Below are 21,758 nucleotides of genomic sequence, written 5' to 3' on the forward strand. Positions count from 1 at the left end.
AAACACAGGCTCTCATTTCTGCTGAATCACACCATGTGAATTGATTTTGACCCTGTATCCAAAGTATCTTCACCAAGTAATCTGCCCAAATAAACTACCAGGGTGAAGCCGTCAACTAACTGTGACAACTGAAAGAAGCAGCACACGAAAAGAGCTCCCGAGCTCACACGGCGCTCCCCCTCCCTACGCGCCCACACTAAGGGCGGGTGGGGACTGTGCACCCTGGGGACCCAGGGACCACCAGCAGGTGCTTAATGAATACACTGCTTGCTTTGCTGACTGAGCCTCAAGCGTTTTAAATCTAACAGCCCCAACGAGACCATATACTCTGATTCAGCAGGTTGGGGCCACAGCCTGGGCTTGCCTCAGGAGCCTCTGGTGTGTGTTCCCAGCAGAGACACCACAAAGGTCCCCCAGAAATCTCCAGTGCAGTCCCTCATCTGAACCACAGAACACAGAAAATGTCCTGACTGTCTTCTGGGTACTCACAGGATGGTGTGTAGCACCATTCCAGGTGCAAGGGGAGAGGTTAATTCGTTATACATCCCTGTTGAGAAAAGCGTATCTTTTCAATCCTATTATTCTGTCAACGTTCCACTCTGAACAAAGAATTATCTGTCATTGCCCCAAACGAGTCAACAGGGAACCCAGCAGCCTCTACTCGGCCGCAGAACTCTGAGCGCTCCTGCCAAGACCCCATCCCCTCCTCCCGCCCCTGAGCAAAGACAAGTAAGCAGACTCAGCAGTTCCCACAGTGAGCTCCACCGGAACCGGCCAACACCCGCGAGGTCCATGGCAGCACACCACCTCCTCCTGGCTGACGGAGCCATCTGCTGTCTACAGTATCAACAGAGATGGTGTCTTACAGACAGGCTTCAGTAAGTGTTTGATATTAGTAGAGTTTTCCATTCCAACACTGTTCCAGCACTGATTCTGGTGGGTGTTAAGAACAGAGAACTCACAAGATTCGGTTTTTGTCCTTGAAGAATACATATTCGAGCAGAAAAGCAAATTATCATGATAAACGTGCAGGTGAGGATGCAAAGAACTGCCTGGGAAAGTCAGGAGCGCCAGCAGAAAGCAGGCAGTATCTGAAAAGGGCCAACAGAGCACGAGTGTGTATTCACCAGAGGGAGAGGGGGTAGTCAGGACATTTCGGGCAGAGAAAAGGACACACACAAAAGCATGAAGCCAAAGGGGAAGCCTGGAAAACTGAGAGGAGTTCTGTGCAGCTACAGTGTGGTGACTGGGGGAGAATGAGGAGCTGGAACTGAAGCTACGTTTAAAAAGGGCCTTGAACACCACACCATGGAGTCTAACTGCATCCTGTAACAAGCTACACACGCCACTAAATGGCAGGGCAAGACCCATGCAGGCAGTTCAGTAGATGACAGAGGAGGAGGGAAAAACAAAAATTAGAACAATCAGTACTGTTCACAGCAGTATCATTCACAGTAGCTGAAAGGTGGAGCAAGCCTGTGGTCCATCGATGGACGACTAGACAAGCAGAATGTGACATATGTCAATACATACGGTGGAATTTTATTCAGCCTCAGGAAGGAAGGAAATGCTGACACGTGCTATAACATGGACTAACCTTAAGGACACTGTGCTAAGTGAGATACGCCAGTCACGAAAGGACAAATACTGTGTGACTCCACTTACGTGAGGTACAGCTGACCCTTGAACAACATGGATTTGAACTGTGTGGGTCCATGTGTACGTGGAATGTTTTCAATAAACAGGCACTACGGTACTACAGGATCTGCCGTTGGCTGAATCCGAGGGCACAGAGGACCCTCGGATGCGGAGGTCGACTGCAAGTTACGCTCGGGTTTCTGACGCTGGTGTTCAGTGCCTCTGAGCCCTGCACTGTTCAAGCATCGACTGTACTTAGGGGAGTCAAGTTCACAGAGACAGAAAGTAGAGTGGTGGTTGCCAGGGGCTGGGGGCAGGGGAAACGGGGGTAGTTGTTTAATGGGTACGGTTTCCATTTTACAAGATGAGAAGTTCTGGAGACTGGTTGCGCAACAGCGTGAATACACTTAAACGACTGAACGGCGCGTTAAAAAGGGCGCGATGGCAAATTCTATATAATGTGTATTTTATCACAGTTTTTAAACAGGCTGTAGCCAAAGTCCAGTCAAAGGTGACATGTAAACCAGAGCTGTGACAAGCGAGCGAGTTCACAACATACTAAGGTGATACGCTCGGTAAGGCTTACTGACCAGTGTAAAGCGGCAAGTGGAGGAGGAGGTGGGGATAACTGAGGTTTCCAATCCAGCAGGTGATGTTACATTAATGAATACACTAGATAAAACTTTTCATGAGTAAGAAAAATTCATTCGTCTACACAAGCTTTCATTCAAAAACTTTTTTTAGCGCTTGTTACGTGCCACGCACTGGCTAGGAAATGTGGACACCACAGAATAAGAAAGACCAAATCCTGGCCCTCAGAGAGCTAACGATCTAACGCTAGTGTCACACGACGGCAAGCAGGTATGTGACGTGACACAATGTGTAACAGACGACGTGATGAGACAAAAGCACTTCTCCTGTGGAAGAAAAACAGAGGACGGGGAAGAGGTGGCAGCTGAGTAAGGAGTTTGTATGAAGTAGGAAAGCCGTGGCTACAAGTTCTGTATAAATAAAAATGGACAATGTTTAGTTTGTCATCCTCATTTCGTTAGGAAACGGATCGGTTAACAATAGATCAGCTGACAGGAATATGGAAAATACAGACTTGAATATTAAACTGTGTATTCTCTTGCCTTCGGATGTTCCTTACTGCAAAGCAACTTACTAATTTATAGCACTATTCTTCATATTACTTATTTTAATTCTTTTTTTGCAAGAGAAGTAGGCATATGACAGTGGTGGCAGAGGGTACTGGATTTATAAATATGGCATCTAAACTGACTTTAAAAGCACAAACTTTTCCTTTTTGTTAAAGATATTAAAGAAGGAAAACACACTACTTAACAAGACTACAAAGGAGTGCACAAAGATTAACTGTTGGAACCCAAATGTACAGAAAGAATTTCAAAACCACAGCAATTATCAAAATTGTGACTACAATCAAAAGATTAACATTTTTTACGGTTTTTGATCATTAGATCTGTGCCTTCTGAGTAAGTTTTATTTTCCTAAGGCAACATTTCCAATCAGGTTAGGAAAAACATACACTCTTGGAATGGACCGAGTACTAGGAATCATTTTATTCAATCCTCTAATTTTACATGTCAAGAAACTGAATCCAAACAAGGTGAAAGACCTGGCTAAGGTCACATAAAGAGTTACTATGACAACAAAGCACAGAGCCAAAGTACTAAGGTCTCTGGGCTCAGAGGGCACTGCTCTTCCCCTACTCGGCCAGTGAAGGTCACAGAGAGGTACTGATTTTCTTTCAGTCTAAAATATCTACTGGAAAACTATAAGCCTAGCAGAATGTATCCCAAATCATGACAGCAGGGATGTGAACAAATGAGCACATTTCACCTATGCAGCTGTAATACACAGCTGCATGATTTACTTTTATAAAATCGAGGGACAAGCGTAACATTTTGTTCTTAACATTTTTTAATACGGTTTTACTGAATAATGGCGCCAACCTGGATTCTGCAACCCTACGTAAATCACTGCCTGTTGCGGCTGCGCTGTAACGTTAACCAACCAATTTAAAACCATTACTGACACAGAAACGTGTATTTAGAGATTTTGTGCCAACTAAGAAGCCACAGTTTTTCAGTCATGCGTACGGAATACTCTATATGGAATGCGGAATACTCGAAACCACACTGGTTACCTTTCTTGATTGCTCATTTTGGCATACATGACTTTAACCAATTCCGGGCTTTTCAGAAAATGGTCTGTAATAATCAAGAACCTAAGAAAAAAGGAGGGAAAGGTTTGGTTACTACAAACATAGTAAAACAGACATGGCCTTATCTGCTTTATAGGCATACCTTATACATAAAAGTACTCCTGTTTATTGAATTTTTGATTAGCCGTAATCTTCAAATGTTTTAGAGGTTCACATACTATTTTTCTATTAGCAGCTAAAAGAGAATGAAAACCCTCAAAATATTTTTCTCCGATTTTACTTCTGAAAAATGTATTGAAATGATTCAAATTTATTCAACTGGAGGAAAGGGCCTAGTATAGTTTTTATCTAAGTTGAGAAAGAAAAATAGTTCACTATAGTTCAAACAATAATATGAAATTTAGCTACAAGTTCAGGTATAATAAAACATATTAAATTGTTTTAGTCAGAAACTTAGTGCTAAAATTAACCAGAGAAATAGACATGTCATACTTCTTATTTAAACATACGCCAACAACACAGTAATGAATACTGGCTTGATTATCTACTCCTTAAGAGCTCTCAAGTTACCAAGAAAACATCCTCACTGTCAAGCAATGCACTCATCGAAACTTAGAGATCAACTTGGGGAAACCCTTGAGGCAAAGATTACAAGCATATTTCTTCAAAGTACCACTGTGACACCTAAGAAGATTGAATAGTACTATTAATTAATTCTGAATCATATTTACCAGAGGGCATCTGAAGACTTAAGAACTAAGGAATATACTATTCATAACCAAGGTTATGAATAAGCATGACAGTAAAGCGCTTATATTGACAAACACGGTTTATTTAATCACTTCTTAATAAATAACAGAACAAAAGTATGCCTTTAAGTACAGTAGCCAAATGAGGCATGTTAACTACCACGACACAGCGTCACTTCACACAAACACAAAACCTAGACACATGTTCTGTTTCTCCCACAACCTTTCAAATAAGTGACCAGCACTGATGTAAAATATTTCCAACAATAATGGGTAATATGCAAAATTCTCAATGTCCACGTCAATTTAGGTAGGTCATCAAACAGCGACAACAGAAGTTCATGCACATCACGCCAGGTGTACAAAACTGTGACCCTGAAGCTCATCCACAATTCACCTATTTGGAGCTCAAAACATTTTCCCACAAGAACATTCATTCAAAAACACAATGTGCCAAATACTGTGTGCGAGGGGCTAGGTCCCAAGCCGTAATTCCAAACTCTAAGGGTGGAGAAAGACACACGCATAGAGAGATAATTAGAGAAAAATGTCTTAGGTGCAGCACACAGGCACACGTCACGGATTACAGAAACAACAAAGTTAATCTAACTAGAGGGCTGCAGGGAAGAGGGGCGATGGATGGGACAGGAGAATCAGGAGCTCAGTGAATCCCTAGTTGCAGAGGGAAGGGAGAGCATTTAAATTAGAGGTGACACAAAAGGACTTGAAAAGACTGCTTGAAAGAAAGAAAAGCAATGTACTAAGGGAATTATAAACAGTAAAATACTACCAGGGTTTACAGAGGGACTCGGGACCTAACACTTATGTCCTTGAATGTTATTGTAAACAGCCCTCAGCCTGCAGAACTGTCAGTTGAAGGGAGCTTCACCAAGCTTTGAGTTTATTAAGACTGAGGTGACAACCACGCCTTCTTTCGTGATACTGGTCATTAGTGCGCTCTTTCTTTCTTCTTAATCAATTTTGTTGATCTTTTTAAAGAGTCAACTTTGCCTTTGTTAATCCTTTCTATTTTTTTCCTGTTTTCCATGTTATTGACTTGTGTCCTTTTATTTTCTTCTTTCTGCTGAGGATTTACTGTACTCTTCTCTTTCTGTCTTCATAAAGTAGAACCTTAAGTCCCTGATTTCAGACCTACTTTTCTGACATAAACACTTAAAGCTATAAATTACCCTCTCAACCCTGCTTCAGCTTTATCCCACACATTTTATGCTTTCATTATCCTTCGGTTCAAAAGATTTTCTAATTTGCCTTGTGATTTCCTTTGTGACAAATCAATTATTTAGATGTGCTGATTTCCAAAACTTTAGAATTTTTCTAGATCACCCTGCTATGGTTTTCTAGGCTAACTGTGGTCAGGGAACATATTCCGTATGTTTCCAATCCTTTTCACATATTCATTGAGACTTTTTATAGCCCAGACTATGGTCTATCTTAGTGAACATAATGCAGACAGTTGAAAACAAAGTAACTTTTCCAAGCGTTGAGAAAATGTTCTATAAACCAGACTCATGTGAAGGTGGCTACCTATCTCAGTACTACTGAGATCATCTACATCTATACTGAGGCTGGTCTACTTCTATCAGTGGCTAAAAAGTGAGTGTTAAAATCTCCAACTATCACTTCCAATTCCAGGCATAACAGATGAACAACTGACCTCCTACCTTAAAGGACTACAAAAGCAGACAAAACATATGAAACAGTTTTCAGACAAGAAACAACAAACCCAACTCAATCAGGTTGTGCAAATAAAAGGCACTTTGGAGAATTTCCTCCTAAACAAACAAAATACCCTAAAAAATGCATGGTAACTGTATTCTGATCAATATTTTTATAAAATCTTATGGCCTAATTAGCAGACTGAGACACACTCAGCGAAGGACAGAGTTACTCTACATGCTGGAATGTGTGGTGAAGAAGTGGAACTTGAATTGAAAACGTTTTCCACACACAGGGGTGGTCAAGGGTGCAGGGAATGGGGCAAAGACAAAGGAAAGATCCACTACGGTGCTGTCGCTGTGACCACCAGCATTACCTGGAGCTAAAATGAAAGTAGGTCCATATGCTGGGACCTTTATACCAAGATAAATTCCAAGCAGATCAAACACTTAAACATCAAAACTGAAATGATACAATACTGGAAGAAAACCTAAGTGGAGAAAAGGCCTTTATAGCTATTATCAAAAATCTTAAGACATTAAAAAAGACCGGCCATTTCATCTACTAAAATATCAAAAACTTTACATGAAGAAAAGTGCCAGAAGCAAAGTCAAAAGACAAAAAAGGGAGAAAAAAATTTGGATTTTATTTCATACAAAGGACTAATATCCTTAATTTAAAAAATATTCCTACATATATAGAAAAGACTGCCATCCTAATAGAAAAATGGGTGAAGAAAATGAGAATGTACATAAAAGAAAATTAGACTCCTCAATATGTAAAATGATGCTCAACCTCATAACAAGAAAAATACAAAATAAAACTATACGATGATACTATTTTAAACCTTGGCAGAAGTGGCAAATCCAAAATTTTGATAGCACACTCTGTTAGCAATGATAAAGGAAACCAGGTACTACTCTCAAAATTTGCCAAGGGAAGTATATACTAGTATAACATCTATGAAGGACAACTTGGAAGTGTCTGTCAAAATTATAAAAGCACATTCTCTGCGAGTAACTGTGAATCGTGAATTTATCCTACAATCATACTTGCCCATATGCAGGATGACATACGTGTCAACAAGGCCACAGGACAGCTCCACTCAGATGTAGAAAAGGCACCTCAAACTTAACGCAGTCAAAACGAACTCCTGATGTCCCCTAGCCCCACCCCAAACTGTTCCACCCACCTCACTCAAACAAGCCAAAAACCCAGCTCCCACCCTTGCCTTCCTCCCTCCCACCTCACCCCCAAATCGAATCCACAATAAGCCTCATCAGCTCCGCCTGCAGACCACACGCAAGCTATTCATCCTCTTCATCCCACCGCGACGACCCTCATCTAAGCCACCCTGGCCTCCTGACAACTACAACTGCCTCCTAACAGGCAGCCCAGCCTCCATTCCTCCCTCTCCCCTCCCCACAGCTCAACCTCAGTCCAGCAATCAGAGGGAGCCTTCGAAACAAAGACCAGGGACTTCCCTGGTGGCTCAGTGGTTAAGAATCCGTCTGCCGGCGCAGGGCACATGGATTCAAGCCCTGGTCAGGGAAGATCCCACATACTGCAGAGCAACTAAGCCCGTGCACCACAACTACCGTGCCTGCGCTCTAGAGCCCGCGAGCCACAACTACTGAGCCCCTGCGCCACAACTACTGAAGCCCACGCGCCTACAGCCCGTGCTCCGTAGCAAGGGAAGCCACCGCAATGAGACACCTGTGCACCGCAACAAAGACCCAACGCAGCCAAAAATAAGTAAGTATGTATAACTAACTAACACAGACCAGGTCGTTCCATACACTGCTTAAAACTCCCCAATCGCTTCTCACGGCAAAGAGTAAAACGATCGCCTTTTCCTGGTTCACAAAGCCCCACATCACTGGCCTCCAGGTACCCCTTCACCCACTACACTGTCCAAACCCTGGTCTCCCTAGTCCTGCGACAGAGGCCTCTGCCTTGGGGTCTTTGCACCCTGTGTATTCACTGCTGGGACTGTTCTTCCCAATCTGTCTCCACCTTTACCCACAGATCTTCCAATGATGGCTACCCAGTTCTCGGTTCAAATGTCACCAACTCGGGAAAGGTTTCCTTGACCTCCAAATTTTAAAGTAGCACAAAGTTACTCTGCGTCACCTCACCTCACCAGAGTACTTAATCAAGATTCAGGGGCTTCCCTGGTGGCTCAGTGGTTGAGAGTCCGCCTGCCGATGCAGGGGACACGGGTTCGTGCCCCGGTCCGGGAAGATCCCACGGGCCCCGGAGCGGCTAGGCCCATGAGCCATGGCCCCTGAGCCTGCGCGTCCAGAGCCTGTGCTCCACAACGGGAGAGGCCACAACAGTGAGAGGCCCGCTTATGGCAAAAAAAGAAAAGGAAAAAAAAGATTCAACATGGGAATTCCCTGGCGGTCCAGTGGTTAGGACTCCGTGCTTCCACTGCAGGGGTCCCGCATGCCATGGCCCAAAAAAAAAAAAAAAAAAAAAAAAAAAAAGACCCAACATTGATTCTTGTTTTTTCCACTGTCTGTCTTCTGTACCAATCATATTTGTATTACTACTAATAAAATACTAGCTAATACTATACAGCGTTTACTATGAGTCAAGTACCATTCTAAGGGACAGCTTAGTACACATTCTGTGTATTTTTCTTCCAATTTATCTGACATTTGTTATACATTTATTTGGGGTTTTAGGTTCATTATCTGTCTCTCACTAAAACGTAACGTCTTATTAATTTTGAATCTCCAGTGCCATGAACAGTACCTGGTACACTTCAAGAACTCCATCAATAATTACTGAATTAATTAATTAATGTTTGAAGCAAGCATCTGCGTGTTTTCTGAATTTCCTAGAAGCCTGCACAAAGCAGGAATAGTTTCTAATCCACGGGTTTTCCAAGATAAAAGCAAATCAGATCCCTCATGAAAAGGGCAATTAGTCTTTGCAGAGAAACCAGAGCCCCTTGTTTTGTGACACGGCGGGCAGTGCTCTCAGCAGTGTCTCACGGTGGGCCCTCAATAAGATAGAGCAAAGCCACTCGGGCACTACTCCTCAGTGTAAGCCAGGCCCCAAACCAGGGAAGTACAGACAGGCAGCTCCCGGATGTGCAGGATCAACCCAGGAAAAACTCTGGGTACCCACAGAGGTGCAGATGGACTATTCATTTTCCAGGTAAATCTCCTAAGCATTCCTTTGCACTTTTGAGTTATTCAGATAAGTACTGATTGGCAATGATGTCAAGCTTGTGCTCACCAGGTAACCAGTCAAATGCAAAGCCATATGCTTTAAAAGTCACCAGAACTGAATACTGGCTCGTTCACTTTAACCAAATATAATTAAAAAGGTAAAGTTATCAGAGCAAAGGGCAAGAATGACATCTTAAGGTACTGCCATTCAAGCTCAGACAGGTAGACAGCAAGACAGGCAGTGTCGCTACCCAACAGTCCTTGTGCCAAACCAACCATTCTAGTGAGTTTGTAACCATGTCCACATGCCTTTAAAATAACATATGGGACACGAAATTCAGAAGTCTGGAAACTTCTAACCTAAATCAATTCTTTCATTTTAGAAATAAGGAAGAAGAGGCCCACAGAAGTTCAGTGCCTTAGCTAAGGTTCCTCATTCACCTAAAAATCAAAACAAATGCTCAGTTTCCTGACTTCTGTGGTGCCTCCTGGGATGCTCCCCAGGTACTTCTGCTCCGGCAGCCTCTCTGGAAAGAAGTTCGGGTGAACTTAAACCTTGAGCTAGGGTCTGGTTCTTCATGCTGCTTTCAGGTCAAACCAATGAGGAGTAAAACCCATTTATTCTTTCTTTCATTCAACAAATAGTAAACATCTACTAGTGAGTAAAGATAGCAGCATTTTTACTTTGGCACTGTTTAAAGGATAAGAACTGTCTCTCACAGTTTACAATACAGGCAGAAAAAAGGCGTTCTGACTGGACATCCATACAGACAACTGGAATTCTTTGCTACACCACCTTATGGCATAACATTGAGTGTATAATCCTGGTGGCAAATAATATTAGATACAAAAGGCAATGACGATGGAACGCCAGTGACAGGGAGATTTTTTTCTTGCAACTCAAAAATGGTCATTTAAATGGCTGTCAATTATGCATGAGTTTTTATATGTTAGTTGCTGGGACTGTTTTTCTAAATATAATATACTTTCCATTCCAGGGGCTGCACGAAGTTACAAGCAAATTCTCAACTTTCAGAATTCATCGTGTTGACTTTCTTACCCTATATCTGCTCAAGGGAAGAACCAAAGAAAAGACCTTTATAACAAGAAGAGTCTCAATCACATTTAATATCTTCTAAGCTATAAACTTTAAATTTGTAATTAAATTCTTTTGCAGAATTACTATTTCTGTAAATGCAGAAATTTTGTGCTAATATTTTATGAGGGAGGTGGGGTCCCACTAATCAGAAACATAAAATGCCACAAAGACGTTTAGGGCCTGTAAGTAATACTCCAGCTTTATGGAAAATAGAACAAATTATCTTGGGAGAGGATCAAAAATATACTCCATCCAAAGCAGAAGTCAGAATAGAAAGGACATCAGAGAAGCACATATTTATTTACAAACAAGAAAGGCTAGAAATGGGACCTTTTCCTAGTTTTTCAACATATGTTAAGCTTAAACTTACTGTTCAATTGTTATAATTCAAACTTTTACTTAAAACCTCTACCAGGAAAGTGATGTCAGGATGTTTAAGCAGCCACGTTTCTAACAAGATACTCACGGCCATTCCGATTCAGGCTGCTTCTGGTGAGCTTCTATGACATCAATCGCAATATTGAGGTTTTCTTCCAGCTCCTTCATTCTTTCAGAATTAAGAGATGTGAACAAAATCATTGATGAGTAGGCAACAATTTTTTTGTCTGGATGATTTAAGCAAGACCTTCCAAATAAAGAAATCAGGGTGTTAGCCCAACTTAGCAGCATGATAAAACATGATTATAACTCATAAATAGTAATAACCCCATTAACAAGTTCAGTATATACTGATATTTTTAAGGATTTAATGAAGAATTACAACACTTTTAAACAAGTACATAATTTATGGCAAAAACAGCAAATTGAAAATTAGTCACGACACAGAGAACCCAATACAAAAGCTGCAGTTCACTTATGAGTCAGAGGCAGAAAGCAAATAGAATCTGATTAAAGAAAAAGGTAAAATGATTACAGTTATAAAGCATTAAAATGTTCATTCTTGTTAGAAAAAAAATCAAAAGGCATAAAATGATACTTCAATGACTACAGACATTTCTTTAACAGTCTGAGGGACAGAATGTTTAAGGGAAAGATGATATATTGGCAAGAAATAAAATTTGGAGTCAAAAGCCTCCGTATAACTCCCGGTTCAACCCACCTATCAGCTATGTGATCTTAGAAAGGTCACTAATTTATCAATTTTCAATTATATTATGGGTTATGCACTATGGCAGGACTTTTTTTCTTTCATTTAAACTTCATTAATACTCTTCTGGAGGAGGTTTTATCCTTTATTATAGATGAAGAATGTGTTGACTTTACTTGCCCAAAGGCACAAAGCCAGTACCTGCCAAAGCTGAATTCAAATTTGGTTGTATCCGTCTCACAAACACATATAGAGTGAAGTCACATAACCTCTTTCGGTGTGTTTTCTGACATAAAAGTGGAATATAATAACAAGACCTCCTTGGCCTGTCTCAGAGGGCTTCTGTGAGCACCAGATTTGATAACGAATGTAAAACCACCATGTAATTGCCAAGTAAACTCCTCTGACGGCCTTGTTCAGGGCCTCTCCTCTGTGTCCCTGTGACACCTGGTTTCACCTGTGTCATTAATACATCAATTCTTACACTACAACATGCTTATAGCACGGGCTTTGGGGGAGTGGTGAATATATCTAAGTTACCCTTATTCCATTCCTCTAGCTCAGAACCTGGCAGAGATGAGGTATTCAAAATGTTTGAAAGGAATGATTTCTCAAAAATGAGTAATTTTTATTTCTACAGCTTGAATTCCACAATTCTTTCCTTCCAACCTAAGCTCAATTATTATTAACTGTAAAGATTTTATGCCTTCAACTCTAATTATCTGCAGGAATTTGAGAACCGGTTACAGGCTCAGTGAGCTAGAGATAACATTAGCGTTTATCTGATCCTTACACCATACAGATGAGCCCAGAAAACCTATACAACCAGGGAAGGCAGCACAGAACTTAGGCAGCTGGTATTTAAAGAGCGTAGGCTTTGGATCCAGAGGGCAGCATGGGGTTCCGGTTCCAGCTACGCCGTTTACCAGTGATAAGTGTCAGTTCCCTCATTTGTCCAAATGGGGACAGTACCACTTGCCCCACAGGGCAAAGGGTAAAAGACGGGAAATATACAGAAAAGACCCAGCTCTGGACATTCAAACGACAGCTGCTCTGCTGCTTATATTGTTGCCACCACCAAAGTTACCCCATTGGTTGGCAACAGAACCTGGATTAGAAGCCAGGCCTCCTGCCCCAGGATGGGGCCTTTCCTATTACCTATCCTTCCTCCATCACCTGCTCACCTTTCATCTCCATGCTCCATTTCTTATGAACACAGCTGGTCAAAACACAGTAGCAAATCACCAGGGAAAGTACACCATAAATCAATCTACATAAACAGATTGGTTATCCACATCTTATACTTCTCCGTATCTACCAAAACATAGAGCATTGTGCCGAGCATATAAGAAATGCTCAATTAACACATGATTAATTCACTGCCCATACTTCAATATTTTATGGCTTTTTTCTTATAAAAAATGTGTTCTTAACAGCATTCCTTACTTTAACCAAAACTTTTATTTACTTAAAGCAAAAACTGACACACAATGAAGGACATAAACCTTACGTGTACAGCCCAATGAGATGTGCATATACCTACGTGACCACCACGCAGATCAAGACACAGAACATTCCCAGGAACCCACGAGTCTACCTCGTGCCCTCTCCGGCCAGTACTACACCCGCCACTACCCACCAAGAGCAACTGCTGTCCTGAGTTCTGTCACCAAAGGTTAGTTTCTCCTGTTTGGGAATTGATATAACCACAATCTTTTCAGAAGTCAGAAAAACTCTATCAATATACTCACAAAAAGAGTTCTGGGAAAGCATGCATCCAAACAATAGACTGGGAATCTTCATTCCGTGAGGCAATATTGCCTAAAAACTGCAGACCACAGCGAAAAGCTGAAGATTTATAAAGGCAAAAAAGATACATGATTAAAAGAATTTTTCAAAACACCAAATAAATACATCTTAGTTAGAAATACTCCACGTTATTAAACAGGAAGCTTGTTTGCTTCTTTTAACTATAAAAGTCTCTCACCACAATGAAACTTTGGGTATGACGTTAATATTAAAATGCCTTACCAAAACAATGTACTTATACAAAATTAATTAACTTCTTTAAAACACTGTAACTGTAGACACAAATATACCTGTAATCACATTAAATATCATTGGAATATGTGTTCCAATTGAAAGACAGTTGCTCTTAGACTGGATCTTTTAAAATCTAACAATAGACAATTTAAAACAAGACATGTAAAATATAAGGCTATCGAAGCATTGAAAGTTAAAGAATGGTGAAAAGATATACGAGGCAAATACCAGCCTACAAAGGGAGTCATACAACCACTTAAAATCAGACATAATAAACTTTAAGGCAAAAAGTATTAATGGAAATTTTTTTAAAGTCATTTCAGAATTACTGAATTCACAGAAAGGTATAATTTTAAATTGGAATCACCTAATAACATGGTCTCAAATATATATTAAAGAAAAACTGACAAAAGTATAGAGGGAAGAGAAAAACCCACAATTAAATTCGGCAATAATAATATACCTTTCCAGTAAATTATAAAATAAGCAGACAAAACAATCAGCATATTTAGAAGATTTAAATAAGATTTAGTAACAACCTAGTTGACACATTTAGACTATTTCACCAAATAAAACTGCAGAATACTGGACAAAATCCAGACTGCTGACAACAAATGCAGGCAAGGATGTAGAGCAACAGAACTCTCATCCATTGCAGGTGGGAACGCAGAACGGTGCAGCCACTTTGGGAGACAGTTTGGTGGTTCTTACAAAACTAAACATACTCTTAGCATACAATCCAACGATCACACTCCTTGGTATTTACCCAAAGTAACTGAAAACTTATGTCCACACAAAACCCTGCACGTGAATGTTTATAGCAGCTTTATTCATAACTGCCAAAACTTGGAAGCAACCAAGATGTCCTTCATTAGATGGATAAACTGCGGTCCGTCCAGGCAGTGGAATATTACTCAGCACTAAAAAGAAATGAGTCATCAAGCCATGAAAAGGAACATTAAATGCGTATTACCAAATGAAAAGCCAATCTGAAAAGGCTACAGACTGTACGACTCCAACTCTATGACATTCTGGAAAAGGCAAAACTATGGAGGCAGTAAAAAGACTGGTGGCTGCCAGGGGCTGGGGCACAGGAGGCGGTGTGAACAGGTGGAGCACAGAGGATTTTTAGGGCAGTGAAACTTCTCTGTATGATATTACAGTGATGGATACATGTCCTTGTATGTTTGTCCAAATCTCCACAGAAAATATATATATGTATGTATTGGGTTGGCCAAAAAGTGCCTTCGGTTTTTAAGTAAATGTAAAAGACACATGTTTCATTTTCACCAAGAACTTTATTGAACATATTCACCCTTTTGTTCCACTACCTTCTGCCATTTTTCAGGCAACTTCATAATTCCATCTTCCCAAAACTTCAGCTTTTTGAGCAAAGAACTGTTCCAGGTGCCTTTTACAGTCTTCCAGGGAATTGAAATTTTTTCCATTAAGAGAAGTTTGTAAAGACCTAAATAAGTGGAAATCTGAAGGTGCAATGTCTGGTGAATATGGCAGATGAATCAGAACTTCCCAGCCAAGCTGTAACAGTTTTTCCTGATCATCAAAGAAATGTGCGGTCTTGCACTAACCTGATGGAAGATTATGCATTTTCTGTTGACTAATTCCAGATACTTTTTGTTGAGTGCTGCTTTCAGTTGGTCTAACTGGGAGCAGTACTTGTTGGAATTAATCATTTGGTTTTCCACAAGGAGCTTATAATAGAGGACTCCCTTCCAATGCCACCATATACACATCACCTTCTTTGGATGAAGAGCAGCCTTTGGTGTGGTTGGTGGTGGTTCATTTCGCTTGCCCCACGATCTCTTCCGTTCCACATTATTGTACAGTATCCACTTTTCATCGTCCATCACAACTTGTTTTAAAAATGGAACGTTTGAACATCCCTGGTGGTCCAGTGGTTAAGACTCCACGCTTCCAATGCAGAGGACACAGGTTCGATCTCTGGTTGGGAAAGTTCTGCATGCCACACAATGTGGCAAAAAAACCTGAAACATTTTCATTATGTTTAAGTAGAGAACTGCATGAGGAAATATGGTCAAGAAGGTTTTTTCCCCCACTTAAACTTATGTGGAACCCAAACATCAAAGCAATTAACGTAACCAAGCTGGTGCAAGTGAGTTTCAATGCTTGACTTGGATATTCTGAGTATGTCGGCTATCTCCCGCATGGTATAACCTTCACTGCTCTCGATTAATGTCTCGATTTGATCGCTATCAACTTCAACTGGTTTACCCGACTGTGGAGCATCGTCCAGCGAGAAATCTCCAGCATGAAACTTCGCAAACCACTTCTGACACATCTGATCAGTCAAAGCACCTTCTCCATACATTGCACAAAATCTTCTTTTGCGTTTCGGTTGCGTTTTTACCTTTCTTGAAATAATAAAGCATAATATGCCAAAAATGTTGCTTTTTTTCTTCCATCTTCGATATTAAAATGGCTACACAAAAATTCACCAATTTTGATAAGACTTTTTTTAAATGCATGCTGATATGACAGCTGTCACCTACAATTTAACGAAATTGTTTTGAATGAAGTTAAAGACAACTGAGTGCCACTACCGCCACTGTACGGAAGAAACTGAAGAAACCTTTTGGCCCACCCAATATATACATACATACATATATATATATATATATATATATATATACATATACACACACACACACATACACAAAAGAAAAAGCACTCAAACCCACGGGAAAGCCACAAGAAAACCCACTCAAACCCACGGGAAAACTACACAACCACCGCACTGGCAAAAACTAGAAAATAACAAAGTGTTTGTGAGAATGTAATGCATTAGGAACTAAAGGTTCTCTCAAGTTCTTTGCATCGGTGAACAGACCGCATTTAAATTACTCTTGACTGAGCACCAGTTATCAATCACTGCTTCTTAGCTTCGCTGCCTGCTCTGCAAACATAAAGGTGGGCCCTTTGAAGGTCTCCCTTGTCAGCTGGCACGTACAGCCTCGTGGGTAGAGGCGCTGGAGGGGCACTGGAGGGCTGCAGGGAGCGGAGTTTTTCTCGTCCTGGTTCTGGGTAGTCCTCTGGCCATGCTTCTCCTGTTTCTCTGGCGTTCATCTCCTGCAGCTTCTCCAGTGAGGAGCTCTCGCACAGCAGGACCAACCAGCAGTGTCCAGGAGCTAGGAACTTCCTCAGGATGCTTCGAAGCCAGTTTCAAGTCATGGAAGCTTTCTGTGGACGACTCCCCCCTGCACCCCAGAGGGTGGATTTCCATCAAGTTCCACCAACACCACCCCTCGGCGACTTCACCACCACCCAGTGAGCCACAGCCGTGCCCTCTCCAAGCAGGCCTGATCTCAGGCCTAGGGGGAGGGGAGCCTCTTCCCTGGACACTCATCTTAGCCCTGGGGGCACTGGCTGCTCCTTATATCTGCAATTCCTGTGTTCTTTGGCATTCTCTTTACTTCTTAGTAGTCAATCCCCTGTTATTTCAAGCCTTTGTTATAGTTAGTAATTCTTTATTTAAAATTTTCCCTGTTCAAATTGCAGTGCGGTTTGTGTCTCCTGGTTGTACCCGAGCTGGCAGTGCAGATGGAGAGAAGGGAGGGAGGGAGGGAGGGAGGGAGGGAGGGAAGTTGTGAGGAAGGGAAAGAGGGCCCCAGGGGAAGCGAGAGAAGATGGCATCAAGCACAAGCCTTAGAAAACAAGAACAGTTCAATCAGTCGGGACCAAGTCAGACAGACAGAAACCAAACTGTTCTTTAACAAAGAAAATTTAATATATGGAATTAGTTCAACTAAAAAGGCAACACTGAGGTAACAGAGATTAAGGCTACAGGAAACCACCACCTACCACCCTTCAAACTGGAGGCACAAAGGGAAGAGGGTAAGGCTGTGAGAACCCAGAAGCCTGGAGGGGCTCTGCAGAGCTGGAACCCGGACCTCTGTGGAAGGGGCTGCCCAGGCTACCGCTGGCACCTCTGGCGCGTGGAAGAAGGGCCCAGGCCAGCTAACAGTGGTGTCTCTAAGAAATACTAGGAGGCTTTCCAAGTGGGAAGGAAGCTGGAATGGGAACCATCCAGGGGAGACCCGAGTAGGGGGCGAGTCACCCTTCCCCCCCCTGCCTCCTGGTCCCCACTAGATCCTTCACTGGCTAAACCTCACTGAAAGCGGAGGAGAAATGTGTTTCTGGACGCCCAGCCCCTGCACCACGAAACAGCACAGAGGGCTAAGCTCAAAGCCGGGTAACAACAGCTCCGTAACCAGAACGACACCCAACATTAGACAATCACTAACGCGACATGTACGGTTCCAAGTGCTTTATTTTATACAAGTTCTTATTTAATTGTCACAGTAGGCAGATATCTTTATCACGTCACCCAAGTCAGCAGCAGGAGAGGGCCCCAGACCCCACACACCAAGAGGAGAGCGGGACAGTCAGCCAGTTCTCACGGGTATGCGATGCTGGTAAGTAAATACTTAAAATACTTGTGCACTTTGCAGTGAACAGACGCTACCGTGAATCCCTGCACGCCCACCCCTGCCCCAGCCCCCTCCTCAGGTCACACAACTAAAAGCCAGCGCCCGACAAGCCTCAGCCTCAGCCCTCCGTGCCAGGCCCCAGCTACCCCCGCCTGGCACCCATGCTGAGGGAGCAGTGCCTGCACCCGACTGTTCGCTGTTTTCAAAGTGGTTACTCTGGGGCCAGGACAGTCCATACAGACAGAGTAGCATGTGATGAGACCCTGAGTGGAGAGAGGCGAGACACTTCTGAGGAACAAAAGACCAGCATGAATAAAGCATCAAGAACCAAGGAGTGAGGTAACAATAACAGTGATAACTAGCATGTGTTCAGTGTTCACTAGGTGCTAGATAGACACTGTGTTCTTACAGTTCTAACTGTAAGATGTCATCTAACCCCCGCCACAGCCGTATGGGGTCGGGGTTAATATTATCCCCCTCTTGCAAAGAGTAACCGAAGCTCAGAAGGTCAGGTGACTGGCCTGGGGCATGAAGCCTGCAAGTGGCAGAAGCAAGACAGGCAAAAACAAGCAGTGGCTCTTCCTCAGCAACAGGAATCGGCTCATCAAGGAAAGGAGCCACAGGACAGTCTGAGATGAAATGAAAGCTCCTGCTCTATTAACGGAAATCCCGGCCAGGCAGCAACCAGGAGATGTTTTTAAGGGCAAGAGGACTTCCAAAGACCTTCAACCTCCTAGATCCCTGCTTTGCTAGGAGGGAGGGATGGGCCTACTGACCCAGGCCTGGAGCTCGGGTCCTCTGTCCTCAGACTTTTCCGGAACCCAGGCCTTCCCTTCAAAGCCTGTCGCTGCTGCTCCAATAGCTCAAAGGCAGAGCAGCCGTAAAGATGAAAAAGGTTGAGGCGTGTAATGTGCCTGTGCTATTCGCTTACTCATAGTAACTCGACAACTGGCTGCTCAAAGAAGAGTTGCGAAATTGTGGCCAAAAAGCAAAACACTGAGATAAAAAACTCTGAAGACAAAATGCTGAACCAAGAACCTCAAAACTGAATTCACATTATAATCTAAACTAAAGCAGGATACAAAACTGCAATACACATTCATAGCCATGCACACAAATACTGAAGGATGACTAGAAAAAAGTCAAGTGTTTGCCTAACGTAGCCGGCATATACAATGATTATTTTTCTTTTCGTTTTTAAAAATCACTCTATAATGAAATTATATAAAATGTTCATAATAAAAAATAATACCTTCATTTTCATCTTAAGTCGTAGTGTAAAATGACATTTCTATTTCTGCTGACTATTTTAGAGTATTAACACTGAAATCCTTGTAAGATTTAATTTAACACACAAAAAAAGCCAACAATATAAGTCGGTCTGAAAGCCAAACAACCCAACAATTCATCAGGCAACTAAAAATTAGCACTCTGAATCAGAACATAATTCTGGGAAGGAAAAGGTTTAAAGACGTCCTCGAAACAAGAAAAGAAAACTCCAGACAAAGTACAAATGACAGTTTACTTTTACCAAACAGCTTATCAAGTGATCTTTATGTAAATACAGCAAATGTTACAAAGCCCCTCAAACAGCCCAACATTATTTTTACAGATTAGAAAAGAACAAAGGCCAAAAACAACACCAATAACTCAATTAAAATAACTCATGCTTATGTTTACATATAATTTGATGAGCATAATATATTCGTCACACCACTGCAATTATTCTCTGAAAATAATACTCTAAATATTATTTTGACAGCGTAATTATAGTTCTTACCTCAAGAGCGGTGACAAAAAACTGGCACAGATACCCTGCTAAAAATCTACGAAGAGTAAGGTCCTCACAGAGAAAGTCAAAAGATAGTACAGGCATTGTATCAAGGAACAAGAACGCTTTTGAAGAGATCTGTTATTAGGTTTGAACTAACATACTATAAAATTTGTTTAAGCTTCATTGTTGAAACAAAGTTGCATTCTTGAATTCCAAATAAAATTCAGTAATATCACTGGCTGCCTTTTTCAAGAAGGTAGTGAGAAGTATCACTTCCACTTTCCCTTCTGGCCTCAGTAATGTCCTTCCAACTCTGTCAACAGACGCAAGCCATCTACTTGAAACTGATACAATTGAAAAAGAAGACCTAGATAAATGGAGAGATGTTCCCTATTCATGGACCGGAAGACTCAATATCATTAAGATGGCAGTTCTCCCCAAGTGGATCTTCAGATTCAACATAATTCCTAGTATCCACAATACATAAATAACTCTCACAACTTGACAACAAAATTTAAAAGCCCAATTAAAAACTGGGCAAAGCGGGGGCTTCCCTGGTGGCACAGTGGTTGAGAGTCTGCCTGCCGATGCAGGGGACACGGGTTCGTGCCCCAGTCCGGGAAGATCCCACACGCCGCGGAGCGGCTGGGCCCGTAAGCCATGGCCGCTGAGCCTGCGCTCCGCAACGGGAGAGGCCACAGCGGTGAGAGGCCCGCGTACCGCAAAAAAAAAAAAAAAAAAAAAAACTGGGCAAAGGGCACTTCCCCGGCAGTCCAGTGGTTGAGACTCCACACTTCCAATGCAGGAGGTGCGGGTTCGATCTCTGGTCAGGGAGCTAAGATCCCACATGCCTCACGGCCAAAAAACCAAAACACAAAACAGAAGCAATATTGTAACAAATTCAATAAAAGACTTTAAAAATGGTCCACGTCAAAAAAATCTTAAAAAAAAAAAAAAAAAAAAACTGGGCAAAGGACTTCAATAGACATTTCCCCAAAGAAGATTTACAAATAACCAAAAGGCACATGAGCAGATGTTCAACATCATTCGTCATTAGGGAAATGCAAATCAAAACCACGATGAGATACCACTCCACACCCACCAGGATAACTATACTCCAAAAAAAGGAAAACAAATGTCAGCAAGGACGTGGAGGAACTGGAACCCTGTACACTGTTGGTGAAAATATAAAACAGCTGCTATGGAAAAGTTCGGCAGTTTCTTAAAAATTTACATATAAAATTGACGCACCAATTCCACTCCTAGGTATACACGCAAAAGAACTGAAAACAGGTGCTCAAATAAATATGTGTACACACACGTTCAGAGCAGCACTATTCTAAACAGCCAAGCAGTGGCACAAGAGCCACATGGTGGAAACAACCCAAATGCCCATCAATGAATGAACGGATACACAAAACACGTGTTCTATGCATACAATGGAATATCATTCAGTCACAAAAAGAAATGAAGCACTGATACATATACAATGTGGATGAACCTCAAAAAACATTATGCTAACTGAAAGAAGCCAGACAAAAAAGGTCACAAAATTCTATGATTCCATTTATATGAAAAATCCAGAACAGGCAATCCACAGAGACAGAATGCAGAATGGTGGATGCCAGGGGCTCAGGGAACTGGGAAATGGAGAGCAACTGCTCAATGGGTACAGGGTTTCCTTTTGGGGTGATGAGAATGTCTCCAGTTAGACAGAGGTGGTGGCTGTACAATACTGTGAATGCACTAAATGCTACTCGATTGTTCACTTTAAAGTGGTTAATTGTATGTGATGTGAATCTCGTAACAATAAAAAATGTATTAACTGATGTAACTGCAACTACATAAACTGTGA

The 21,758-nt window shown here is 41.8% G+C and overlaps 1 protein-coding gene across 6 annotated transcripts in view; it reads right to left on the reverse strand.

The window, feature by feature from the left end:
* The window catches only part of ATXN10 (ataxin 10), a 154,900-nt gene that overhangs the window by 103,624 nt on the left and 29,518 nt on the right, over nucleotides 1-21,758 (reverse strand). For all 6 annotated transcript variants that reach the window (XR_004351780.1, XR_004351782.1, XR_004351781.1 and 3 more), the window contains exons 4-6: nucleotides 13,369-13,465; nucleotides 10,997-11,155; nucleotides 3,806-3,886 (exon numbers count right to left, since the gene is read on the reverse strand). Coding sequence is in view for 3 of the 6 variants with exons in the window: in XM_032645778.1 (XP_032501669.1) it covers nucleotides 3,806-3,886; nucleotides 10,997-11,155; nucleotides 13,369-13,465 (337 nt within the window). In the remaining 3 variants the exon portion in view is untranslated. The remainder of the gene's footprint in view (nucleotides 1-3,805; nucleotides 3,887-10,996; nucleotides 11,156-13,368; nucleotides 13,466-21,758) is intronic.

Source organism: Phocoena sinus, chromosome 10, assembly GCF_008692025.1.
Source record: "Phocoena sinus isolate mPhoSin1 chromosome 10, mPhoSin1.pri, whole genome shotgun sequence".
NCBI classification, from domain to species: Eukaryota; Metazoa; Chordata; class Mammalia; order Artiodactyla; family Phocoenidae; genus Phocoena; species Phocoena sinus.